At 47.4% G+C, this 12,902-nt stretch overlaps 1 protein-coding gene and 1 long non-coding RNA gene across 3 annotated transcripts in view; one reads left to right on the top strand and one right to left on the bottom strand.

The window, feature by feature from the left end:
* Positions 1 to 969: 969 nt before the first annotated feature.
* Positions 970 to 9,383, bottom strand: LOC146355152 (uncharacterized). 2 transcript variants are annotated; one of them, XM_084840756.1, is made up of 3 exons: positions 9,186 to 9,383; positions 6,343 to 6,440; positions 970 to 4,858 (listed from the first exon to the last, which is right to left on the bottom strand). In XM_084840756.1, exon 3 carries the CDS (start codon positions 4,842 to 4,844, stop codon positions 3,927 to 3,929), a length of 918 nt encoding a protein of 305 aa, XP_084696882.1. In that variant the 5' UTR covers positions 4,845 to 4,858; positions 6,343 to 6,440; positions 9,186 to 9,383; the 3' UTR covers positions 970 to 3,926. The 2 variants fall into 2 exon arrangements, with proteins under 2 accessions (XP_084696882.1, XP_084696881.1); XM_084840755.1 differs by lacking the exon at positions 6,343 to 6,440.
* LOC146355151 (uncharacterized) overlaps positions 8,841 to 12,902 on the top strand; it is a 10,269-nt gene continuing 6,207 nt past the window's right edge. Inside the window, exons 1-2 of the long non-coding RNA XR_014788604.1 lie at positions 8,841 to 8,917; positions 11,033 to 11,178. This is a non-coding gene — a long non-coding RNA (uncharacterized LOC146355151). The remainder of the gene's footprint in view (positions 8,918 to 11,032; positions 11,179 to 12,902) is intronic.

Here is a 12,902-nt window from a genome sequence, read left to right as displayed (position 1 = left end):
ATTCAAAACACAGTTCCCCCACCTACATTCTGAAATTATGTAGTCCCTTCAACCACCTTGGCATTATATCATCCTGTTGTGCTGATGGTATAGCCACAGCTAGACTCTTGGGCAATACAAGCAGCAGCATGTGGCGGTCAAATCCTAAGATGGTCATGTGGGCTCTGTCTCTGTTGTAGATCACAAGCTGAATATGAGCCAACAATGTGATGTGGCTGCAAAAAAGGCAAATGCTATTTTGGGCTGCATTAATAGAAGTATCGCTTCCGAATCCTGGGAAGTACTAGTTCCCCTCTACTCAGCACTGGTTAGGCCTCATCTGGAGTACTGTGTCCAGTTCTGGGCACCACACTTTAAGAAGGATGCAGACAAGCTGGAGACGGTACAGAGGAGGGCAACAAAGATGATCAGGGGACTGGAAACAAAGCCCTATGAAGAGAGACTGAAAGGACTGGGCATGTTTAGCCTTGAGAAGAGAAGACTGAGGGGAGATATGATAGCGCTCTTCAAGTACTTGAAAGGTTGTCACAGAGAGGAAGGCCAGCATCTCTTCTTGATCATCCCAGAGTGCAGGACACGGAAGAATGGGCTCAAGTGACAGGAAGCCAGATTCTGGCTGAACATCAGGAAAACCTTCCTGACTGTTAGAGCAATACAACAATGGAACCAATTCCCTAGGGGGGTGGTGGGCTCTCCCACACTGGAGGCATTCAAGTCAAGGCTGGACAGCCATCTGTCAGGGATGCTCTGACTTGGATTCCTGCACTGAGCAGGAGGTTGGACTCAATGGCCTTGTAGGCTCCTTCCAACCCTACTGTTCTATGATTCTATGATTCTTCAGACTGCATGCAGAAGATGCCATTTTTTAATGCTACCCATTTAAAACCAAAACACCGACCTCAACTGCAAGCAAAAAACTAGCATATCAGGTAAAAAGACTCACTTGCCAGTGGTGCTGATTTTCCACTTGCAGGGAGGTTTTTTATTGGAGCACTGAAAAATCCATACACAGACACACATGTGCATGAAGTTACAAGAGATGCAATCCATTCTACCATTTTATTCTGCTGCATGTGTACATCACAGCTAGCCTAAATCTCACAGAATTGTGCTACACTGTTGCAGCAGTGACTATGATGCTCTTTGATTGTTTGTAAAGACATGTCCTGAGCATGGTCTAAAGGCACATTAGCACATAGCAGCCTTGCTGAAACTAAGCAGGTTTGGGTCCAGTCAGTGCCTGGACAGGAGACCACCTAGAAATCCAAAGAATGCCATCTTAAATTCAATCCTTGAGGAAAGCTGGGATATCAATGTAAGCAATACTAATAAAGGATAGATGTGGGAGGGAGAGGTACAAAAGACACAGCCTTTGACTAACGTGTACACAGAGACATTGTTTCTTGACAACTTGGGTATCACAACTGCCTTTTGGTTTTGCAGATCATGAAAGATATATCTATGGAAGACCATAGAGATGCAGGTTAGAATCAGAATTCTTCCTCTGCAGACATACGGAAGAGAGAGAGAGATGTGCTATGCTGAGTGAGAACCACACAGCCATCTAGTTCAGTATAGAGGTCTGGGAGTGGCTCTCCAGCCTGCAGCAATTCAGGCAGGGGTCTTTCCCAGCCTTGCTACCTTTCTATGGGAGTTTTCAGGGACTGAAGTTAGGACATACAAACAGTATGTCCTAACTAGACAGTCAGATAATAGCCCAAGGAGATTTCCTAAACCCACTAGTATATGAGATTTCTCAGTACAATGGATCTCCACTCCTAAACTGAGGTTCTGTTTAATTAATGTCACTTTACAGATTTAGGACCAACAATCTGCTAAACCTTCTAGCAGGGGTGTTGAACCTCAGTCCCAGGGGCCAAATCCAGCCCTTCTGGGGTGAAAATCCAGCCCTCCTGGGTTCCCCAGATAGCCATGCACCTTTCCCCACATCACCAGGTGGTTCCTGCTTCCCCACCCCACCCCACTTGTTTGGTGGTTTTCCAGCTTTTGCATGGTTTTCCCCTTTCGAAAAGGTTGGGCTGCCTCTTCTAAGGCAGTAAGAGCTTTAAACCAGAATATGCTGGGCTGTTGGTATTTTGGTCTTGTCTTTCACTTTTGTCTTTGACTACACCCCCACCCACCACTGGAATGCAGCCCCCTGAGAGCTCTAAAATTGAACTTGGCCCTTGGGTGGAAAGAGGTTTGACACTCCTGCCTTATAGAGTGCAATGAACCAATATGGTAAGTGACTTATGGATTTAGCAACACAAAAAAATACAAAACTGAAGGATAAGTCAGGATCTGATGAAATAGTTGCAGATATCTAGACCATGCACAGAATACCCCTACTTGAATGGTACAATGCACATTTTAATGACCCACATCTAGACTCTGGCATCTCCAGGTAAAGGATCTTAAGTCACTGGGGCTGGGAAAGACCTCTTCCCAAGGCCTGTCTACTCTGGTCAGTAAAAATGCTCCAAAAATCTTGGGAAGAGGTCTTAAAAAGGGAGGCTTACAAAGGGAATTCCACAGTTGCTGCATACTGTGCAGTTCCTATCTGATGAGCACAAGGCACCATGATGACACACACAGGAGAAGGTAGCACCTAAGGTATTTATTTGAATTTCTATCATGCCCCACCTCTTAGGCTCAGAAAGGTAACCAATATAAAAGACAAAACTGAAAAACGCAAACAAATAAATACAAATATATATCTCCCAATCCTGTCCTGAGCCATTAAAAGCCAGCTGATGGAATGGCCATAGGATTTTTTGGTTTCTGGGAACCAAGCTTGAGTTCGATTCCCAGAAACTGCCCTCCTTGCCCCTTCCCCCACCACCTTGTAGATGGCGCAGTTCTTCCCTGTCTCCACGTTCCTAAACGCAGCACAGAGCGGGCAAAAAGGGAGCACTCCCAGGGGTGGGGAGGAGATGGCGGAAGTGTCGTTACAACACTTGCTATGCGTCGTGTGGCCTCCCCACTCTCGCTCTGAAGTCCCCATCTAGACAGCCAAAATTGGCTGTCTAGCCGCAAATACAGGGCGGCCAGAGCACAAAGGAGAGGATTCCCTCTGGGCTGTGCTCCCCCTGCACTGGGTAGTTGGCCGCCTCCAAGTTCAAAGGCGGCCGACCTCCCCGATAGGGTTGCACCGTAAGGGTGTTATTACTGATATAAAAACAACAAAAAGTATTGTGCCACCTGAAAGATCAGTTAATAAGCTTTTGTGTGCTAGAGTCCACTTCATCAAATGCATGAAGTGTTATCCAGAATTGCAGGCATATATAACGCAGAATTGTAAACTCTGAGATCAGAGGGAAATGCAATGCAAAATGTACACTGACAATTCAATTAGAGCTTGAATGTATGCAAAATAAGGACAGTGATGCTTCACAACAGCAGTGATAGCTGATAACACAATCAAATTAGCAATGCCGAGTTAATTAACATCTGTGGTGGGACAGAAAGCCATTGTCTCTATTCAGACCTAAATGAATAGAATTGAACTTCTTGACGAATTGTAGTCCAGCAGTTTGTTCTTGGAACTTCCCTTTGAAATTCCTTTGTTAGTCTTTAAGGTGCAAGGTTCTTCGATGATTTTTCTTCAGTACAGAGTAACATGGCTACACCTCTGGAAATTGTTGAAAGAATGCCTAATGCTTATTTATTTGACTGATTTAATTTATATCCCATATTTCCTCCAAAAAAGGGTGCACATGGCGGCTTTCATATATTCTTTTATATATTGCTTTATAAAAGAACAAAATGAATAGACCCCTGCCCAAAAGTGGCTTACAATATAAAATTAGGCAAAAGAGATAAGAGGAATGGATAATAAGAGAGGAATACTGAACAAGAGTAGTAAAAAGTATACTTCAGCTTAAGATCTGAGCACCATAGACACTTTCCCAGTATTTATAGAGTTTTTACACAGCTTTCTCTGCTGTGTGGATCTTCTGATGCCTATTAAGATGAGAGATCCATCTGAAACTTTTCCCACACTGTGGGCATGAATAGTGTTTCTCTCCCGTGTGTATTCTCTGGTGTGTAAGAAGGCTTGCATTCACGTGGAAACCTTCCCCACAGTCAGGGCACTTATAAGGCTTCTCGGATGTGTGCACTCTTTGGTGCCTTATAAGGACTGAGCTGTAGCTGAAGCTTCTCCCACACTCAAGGCACTTATAGGGTTTCTCCCCTGTGTGTATTCTCTGGTGTATGAGGAGGTTGGAGCTCCGATTGAAGCATTTCCCACAGTCAGAGCACTGGTAGGGCTTCTCTCCGGCATGCTCGATCTGGTGCCTGATGAGATCGGAGCTGTAGCGGAAGTTTTTCCCACACTCTAGACACTTATAGAGTTTCTCCCCGGTATGGGTTCTCTGGTGGGTAATGACATGGGAAGAGTGATTGAAGCTTTTCCCACAAGTCAAGCAGGTGTACGGTCTTTCACCCGTGTGGATTCTCCGATGAGCAATGAGGTGCGAACTCTTGCTGAAGTTCTTCCCGCACTCTGCACACTTGTATGGCTTCTCACCTGTGTGGACTCTCCGGTGGGCATTGAGGGCTGAGGTTCTGTTGAACACCTTCCCACAGTCAGGGCATGGATGGTGTTTCTTTGACATCCGCTTTCTTTGCCAAACGGGCCGTATTGTGGCTTCCTTGGAGCTCCCTGGGGAAGGGACACACTTCTGTTTTCTGAATTCAGAGTGTTTGTTCTTTTGTGTTTCTGGGCCCTGCTGGTTTTCAGATGCTTCTTCTACTTGGGCACTGTTCCTTCGGGATGCTCCTGCTGTTGCGCTATACAATTCCACCAGTTTAGGACTTTCCCTCTGGGGAATCTCCTCCATTTTCTGTTCAGTGGCTGAAAGGAAACACAGAATCCAGAATGAGATCATTATCACCAACCAGATAAAAGAGGACATGATAAGCAGCATTTAGAAAGCAGATTCTCCTGAGTACTCAAAGGCAACTATCACGCATTCTCTCCGCAATTCTCACAACAACTTTGTAAGGTGGGCCAGTGTTATTATCCCTGCCCCCTCATTACAGATGAGGGTGCTGAGGCTGAAACATAGTGCCTTGCTTAAGACCAACTGCAGGGCTCATAGCTGAGCCAAGATTTGAACTAGGGACTTGCAGCTCATTGCCCATTGTCTTAACCATACACCAGTGGAGGCTGGTGGCTCTAATTTCGGTGGGACTGTGAATCCATTCTGGGCTTCAGTCAAAACCAGCCAGAATCTAAAGAAGCTATCCAAGGTGCTGAACCCTACCCCCAAAATAGGATCAGCACCTTGGATAGCTCCCTTAGAGTTCTGGCTGGTTTTGACTGAAGCCCAGAATGGATTCACAGCCCCACCGAAACTGGAGCCACCAGCCTCCGCTGCCATACCCTATGTTAGCTCAGTTGTAGCACAGGAACTATGATAGCAAAAGTATGAATGGAAGAGTGTGGGCAAATAACATTTATGATTCATAAATTTAAAAAAATACTTCCAGATAGTCTAACTCAGGGCAAGCAACCTGGTACTCTCCAGTTGTTTTAGAGTACAACTCCCATAATCCCTGATCATTGGCCATGCTAGCTGGGGCTTACAGGAGTTGTAGTCTAAAACATCTGGAAGGTGCCTGGTTGCCTACCACTATTTAATTCTAACCAGAACCAGAAGCCAAGCATTTGTGGGGGAGGGCACAGGCAGGAAGGCTACTTTGATAAAGAAATCAGTATAGTAGACCAGCAGAATGAGATCGCTATAATATACCTAGGGTGCAATCCTATGCACATTTAGACAGAAAAAAGTCCTACAACTCCCAGCATTCCCTAGCCAGCCATGCTGGTTGGGGAATGCTTGGAGTTGTAGTTTTTTTCTTTCTAAAGGTGTATAGGATTGTGCCCTAGACATATGGGTGTGAACAAGGCTTAAATCAGGGTGTTAAAACTTTCAGCCCAAGGGCTAAATTCCATTTTGGAGAAGCTCTTGGGGGCTGCACTCCAGTGGTGGGCGGGGTCAAAGGCAAAAGAGCAGGGCCAAAACACCAGCCTATTTTAGCTTGAAGCTCTTCCTACTAGGAACGAAGCCTTGGGAGAGGCATTTCAGCCTTTTCGAATGGGGAAAAGAATGCACTGAAGACAAAAGCCAGGAAACCACCAAATGACTGGTGGTTGGGGGAAAGGGGGTTGGGCTTGGGGAGGGGGGGCGTGACTCTCTGGGGAAACCTGGAGGTCCAGACTGGGGCCCTGGGTAGATCAGATTTGGCCTGTGGCCCAAAGGTTTTGCCCCCCCCTGGCTTGAATCAAAAGCTTTAGTCAGGTCTATCAAATTCTCAGCCCCCATTTACACTCACAGTTGAACAGGCTCCACTGGAAAGGCTTGTGTTTGATATGAGAGTTGATATGAAAGTTGTCTGCAGTAGTTGGTCTGCGATCATGAATACAGTCAGCACTAATGTCAGTGACAGGAGCAGAAATGATTTTGCAGGGAGATAAACAGGACAGGAGTGAATGTTAAGCTAGAATGCCTAGACTGGGGCAACAGTTGCCATCTCCTTCCATTCTCCCACCCTCCAGCCCTTTCTGCCCCTTAGGGCTGCTGTGGAAATGAAGAGGAAGCTGCTGGAAACCATACTGAGATCTGAGAAGACCCACCCCGATCGTAGTTATAGCTCTTGCCAGGTTTTTGTGGCAGCCATTTTGCAGTAGGATAACACTGAATGAGAGGCTGATAGTCATGTCTGGAGGAGCCTTCAGTGAGAAGGAGGGCTAATTTGCGGTGACTGTTTTAATCATTTTGCTAGCTGTCTTAGAGATCAGTATGGGTAGAAAAGCAAGCGGGTCAAACAAATAAATATTAAAAGTTCTTTCTTAAACAGAAAACAGTTGTTCTTGTCAGCGTTGCAACTGTGTCCTCAAAAAGCTTTGACCAAGACCCTCACCAACAGCTCCAACAGCAAGACTGCGCAGACTTCAGGCTTGCAAGATCTGCTTCATTTTTTTATTACAACTTTGCGATCTACCAATTGGCGTCAGGTCCAAAAGACATACAGTTAGAAATAAAGAATTCCGAGCCCAGGAATTTGTTCTGAATACTAGAATACTGGGAAGAATTTGTGTTCTTCTACACAAAAATTTACTTCTGTTTTACCCCAATCTTTCTTCATTTCAGTAGGATAATCTAGGGCAGGATGCGCGGGGTGGGGGGGATCCTTTTGTTGCTGCTTTTGGTAAACGATTGGGAGTCAGAAATCCTAGCCAATCTACTTCAGATTACCCAGAGATCTATCAATAGCTTCCAATCTACCTTCTGCCAACTCCTTTCCTTCTCTGTGTCTACACCAGCTATTTTCCCAAGTGCATGTCCTGTAATGAGCTGATGCAACCCACAGTAATGCCACATCCTGAGTCGTATCCTCATTAAAGCTGGGCTACCTGTTGCAGTCTCCACAGAAGAGCTTCAGATGCTGTTGTTGTTATTGTTATTACATTTCCATACCACCCAATAGCCAGAGCTCTCTGGGCGGTTTACAAAGATTAAAAACATTAAAAATGCAATGTCTTGCAGCGGGGAGGGGGAGATCTGCTGGGAATGGATCTAGCCTATTCTTTCAAGCAGAAGGTGGATCCAATGGGTGGGTCTATTTGTGAGCGTGCACCACCAAATCTGCCACTTGTCATGGTGGGCTGAGGAAGTGCTTACTTGTAACTCTGGTGCTGCCATTTGCCTGCGTGGCGCAATTTGTGATTTTGTGCCACAGGTGCAGTTTTGGACTGGGCCACTTGCACTGATCCTGCTAGCCCATAGCTTGTCATTTTCGGCTAACAGGGTTCTGCATAGAGACTGATACAGTTCCCAACTGACTTGCAGGTGTCAGGCATACTGAATCAGTCCACCAGCCTTCCCCAACCTGGCACCCTCTAGTTGTGTTGGTCTACAACTCCCATAATACCAAAGGGCCAGGCTGGCCAGGGATGATGGGAGTTGTAGTCCAACACATCTGGAGGGCCCCAGGTTGGGGACAGCTGCAGTGTATGCTGAGTGAGCAAGAAAGCCCAGAAATGGGGCACTAAGCAGGAGATCTTCTATGTAAGATCATAGAATTACAGGATTTTATTATGTACAGCCATGTGCGTCTGCGAAGACAGATAGAGTTTCTTCCTTTCCCTGCTACCTGAGAGAGACCCCTTTTAATTGGGGACGCCAGGGATCGAACCCAGCACCTTCTGCATATAAAACATGTAGTCGATTACTGCTGTGCTTCCGCCAGACCAGTCCTAACCCCACCACCCACCCGTGAATATTCTGGATTCACCTTTATGAACTAAAAAAAAAGGCTAAGAGAGAAGGGGGACAGGTCCATTCTGGGCTATTTATTTATGGAATAAATAGACTATTTTCACAATGAGGAGGCATGAGCAGCAGGGCCTCAGGAAACACATCTCCCTAACTGCAGGCTAGTATTTAGGGTAACATTTCATTCATATGATCAGTCAGCATTAAAAAAGAAGCATGATTTTACAGAGGAAATGGAGTAGTTGATCTACATCTCCCACCCTCCTGGCAGTGCACACTAAAGGCACAATCCTATGCACGTTTAGACTGAAAAAAAGTCCTACAACTCCCAGCATTCCCCAGCCAGCAGAGCTGGCTGGGGAATGCTGGGAGTTGTAGGACTTTTTTTCAGTCCAAACATGCATAGGAATGCACCCTAACTGAATCATAACCACCATCCTCCGCCTCCTTCCCACAGCCACCCTCTTCAAGCCGTTGGCACCTTGGCGGATGCAGGGGTGGCCAAATCGGGGCCCTCCAGGTGTTGGGCTGCAACTCCCAGCAGCCCTAGCGAGCAGAGCCAGCGGCGAGGGGGACAATGGGAATTGCAGTCCGAGCACATCCGGAGGGCACGTGGCCCAGCCCCGAATGAGGTGATGCACCGACCGCGGTTCCACCCCCCTTCGTTGATCCAGGTGCATTAGCTGTATCAAACCCGCCACGCATTCTCCCATTCGCCCCGCTGCGGACAGAGTTGTCCGTCCACAGACCACCTCCGCCTGCTCCACGAGCTCCACGAAAGCAGCTCCCGCCCGCCTCGTCCGCCTTTCCTCCTCGCCAGGCTGCGCTCCAAACACGCACGATCACCGCAACTCGCGACTGTTTGGCTCCCGGACCCGCCTCCCCGCCTCCTGCACTCACCCAGGGTAGGGGGGCCGGGCGCGGGGCGCTCGCTCCCCAGCCGGAGCGCCCTCCCTGCGTCACGGGGACGCCCCGAGCGCGGCACAAAGGCAGCGCGGCTCAGATCCCCCTTGGGCCGGGCAAAGAGGGGCTTCGGCGCCTCATCAGCCTCTGCCCCTGGGCTCCAAGCGGCCCCGGAGGACGCCGCCCTCGCGCTCCAGGCGAGACGTCGCTGGCGTGGCTGAGTCCCAGCCAGGATCTTCCTGAGTAGAGGAGGAAGAGGGAGCAAGCAGCTTCCTCTTTGCTCCGCTAGCAAAATCGAGAGGCCTCTGCTGGTCACCGCAACTTTCAACACTGGGGTTTATTTCTTTATTTCCCGCGCTTTGGGCGTCTGTTTCCCTGTTTCCAGGGCTTGGGGCGGGTACCGTTATAGGAGAGAGAGAGAGAGAGAGTCTTGTGGCACGTTAAAAGTCCAAGGCTGTAATCCTGTACACACTCACCTGGGAATGAATCCCGTTGAACGCAGTGGAGCTTACTTCTGAGTAGACATATATAGTAGGATTGTGCTGCAGTACATTGAATTGTGGCACACCCGTTCCTGGGTCAAAGCCTGCTTGGTCAGATGTAAAAGAAATAAAAGGTAAAACATCCACATTTAAAATGAGGCTGAATCAAGCGCACGCTAAAACTTAGTAGATAATTGATTGATTAAGGCCACAATCCTATGCATGTTTAGACAGAAAGAAGTCCTGCAATTCCCAGCATGGCTGGCTGGGGAATGCTGGGAGTTGTGGGACTTTTTTCTGACTAAACATGCATAGCATTACGCCTTAATGCTGCACTACCACTTAAAAAAAAGTAAAGGTAAAGGTGTCCCCAACCAGTCGTGTCCGATTCTAGGGTGCGGTGCTCATCCCCGTTTCTAAGCCGAAGAGCCAGCGCTGTCCGAAGACGCTTCCGTGGTCATGTGGCCGGCATGACTGAACACCGAGGTGCACTACCACTTACCTGAGAGTAAACCCCATTGAACTCAAATGGCCCTGTTCAGATAGCACGCTAAGCCATGATGGTTAGGAATTTTGAGCTAACCATGTCAGCTTAGCAGGATGTCTGCACAGGCATCTGTTAATAAACCATGGTGGTTTATTAACCACAGACTAACCACATTCACCAAACACTAGCTGCAAGATGGTTAGTGGGCTCTACCATGGCTTAGCATGACGTTTGAACAACCTCCGTGGTTAACTGACAGCCACCATAGAGCTCTGTGGCATGAATGTCCAAAGAAGGAGTAGCCACTGAGCACCAAAATGGCCAACAGCACCAAGCACCAAAATGGCTAACAGCACGAAGGCCACTGGGATGCATGGCCGCCCATCTGGAGGACTATGGGTTCCTGCAGGAGGGAGGGTGGTTAGAGAATGGTTAGTCTAACCACATTGCAGAACATGGTTACCTGCATGTGTGGCAGTAGGACTCGCAGTGGTTAGTGGTAACCACCACGCTCCACGGTTAACCTAACCACCCTTCCCCAATGTGCATCTGAACAGAGCCATTAGGACTTACTTCTTATAGACCCTTATAGGATTGTTCTGAAGCATTGGCTAGCTCCCAAAAAACTAATCCAAATTAGGTTTATTTGTAGCATATAGGGTAAAATCCAACCTAAGTGCTTCTTAGAGTAGATGCATTGAAATAAATAAAACTTAAGTTAGTCACAACTAACTTAAGCTTCATTCATTTCCATGAATCTACTCTAAGTAGCACTTAGGTTGGATTTTACCCATAGATTTGCTTCCTCTCCTCACTCCTCCATGCAGTAGGTTCTGGCGCCTTTACATTCTCAATGACATTTAGAAATTCAACAGGTATAACCATTACCGAGGAAGCCTGGAGATCATCATGCAGTGCTGGAGAAAGCTTCAGCTGTTGAATCTGTACTTGCCACACAGGAGTTAAAGACACTAGAATCCTACCAGAAAAAGCGACGATCTTTCTCTTCGGAGTCAGACAAGTAAGTCTGATGTTGCCATTATAAACTACTATGCTGCCCAACCATGCAATAGCTGTCCATTGCTGTTCTGTGCCCGAAGTGTTACCTGCATTTCCCTGTCCCAAACAACAAGGTTATTGCTGCCAGACATTTCTCTCTGAGCAGCTCTACAGCTCACACACCTCACCATCATGCAGGGGGCTTGATTTTATATTGCCAGAGTTTGAAAAACACTACACTTCCCTGGGGGATCTTCGGTGTTGGCGTGTAGATGCTGCACCAGTTTGGGCTTTAAAGCATTTTTAGGTGGTTCTGCCTTCACATGAAGCACCACTACAGTGCTTGTATGGGGCAGTGTTTGAACTACCCCACAGGCAGAAACTAACAGATGCAGCTTCCACACACACACAAAGAAAACACAGACCCATGCTTTGAATACCTTCACCTGTTAGATTCCTGGCTGTAATGTGGCACAGGGCCTTTGCCCATTCAAAAGATGGCTACCGTATGTCCCAAGGCCTCCTACAATCTAGCTTTGCCCTATAGAAGCACATTACCTGAGTTTCCAGTGTGGATCCTCCTTACTTCACTGCGTTTTTCCGTGGTATTTCTGTGAGATCCATACATTCCTTGTTTTTATATATTATTTCTTCAACTGGTCAGCCTTTGCACCAATTCAAGGGCAAGGGTAGCTAATTTCAGTATTCTTGGGGACTGCAATATTCCCTAATCGGTAGCCCAGGACAGAGAAATTATATTTTGCCACAACTGACCTCCTTCCAGATGACCAGTCCCTATAAAGAAATTGGCACTACCTGGCTGCTGTAGGGAAATAAGAAGGGAAGTGGGGCCATTCCAGCAGCCCTGCTGAAACACAGCTTTTTTTCTTCTTCCCTTCTCATCCCTTTTTCCTTTTTAGATTGTAAGCCTGCAGGCAGGAACTGCCTTGTTTTACTGATTTAGGATGCAATCCTATGCAGATAGACGGCCGCCTCCGAACTCGGAGGCGGCTACCTATCCAAAGCAGGGCAGGAGAAGCACGGAGGGGATCATTCCCTCCGTGCTTCTCCTGCCCTGCATTTTCGGCTAGACAGCCGATTGCAGCTGTCTAGCTGCGGGAGGGCCGAGCGGGGGAGGAGGCTGCCGTAGGACACATTGGATGTGTTGTACTGGCATTTCTGCCCTCCCCGCTCCAGAACGCCCCCCGAGAACGCCCCATTTTGGCCACTCCACGCTCCTCTTGTGAGTGCGGAGCACGGGGCTTTTCCACGCTGCCTTGCAGGCAGCGTGGAAGGGGGAAAAGGTTGGTTGTCCAGGAACTGATCTTGGAGTGCGGGCTCCAAGGTCGGTTCCCAAAAAACCAGATATCCTATGGCCATCTAGCCGCTAACTAGCAGCCATAGGATTGCTCCTGCATTAATTTATTTTTTGATTTGATTTGTACCCTGCCTTTCTACCAAAAAATGGCACTCAAGGGTGACATGAACGCATGTAAGCTGCTCTGGCTTTTGGCTGAGAAGTGGGATAAATAACATTTTAAATAAGAAAATAAATACTAGGGTTTCATGGAATCATATAATAGCAGGGTTGGATGGGGCCTATAAGACCATCAAGTCCAACCCCGTTTCTCGGTTATTGAGCACCTTCCTTAGGTATAGCATTGCATGCTCACACACACACATTACATGACAAAAGGTGTACATTACAAAAGGTGTAACATGAAAAAGTGAACCCTTTTTTTAGTG

This window comes from Heloderma suspectum, chromosome 2 (genome assembly GCF_057233095.1).
Source record: "Heloderma suspectum isolate Gila_16-S chromosome 2, 16-S_ref, whole genome shotgun sequence".
Lineage (NCBI taxonomy): Eukaryota > Metazoa > Chordata > Lepidosauria > Squamata > Helodermatidae > Heloderma > Heloderma suspectum.
The sequence above is the reverse complement of the archived record's forward strand: the minus strand, read 5'-3'. Positions and strand labels throughout refer to the sequence as shown.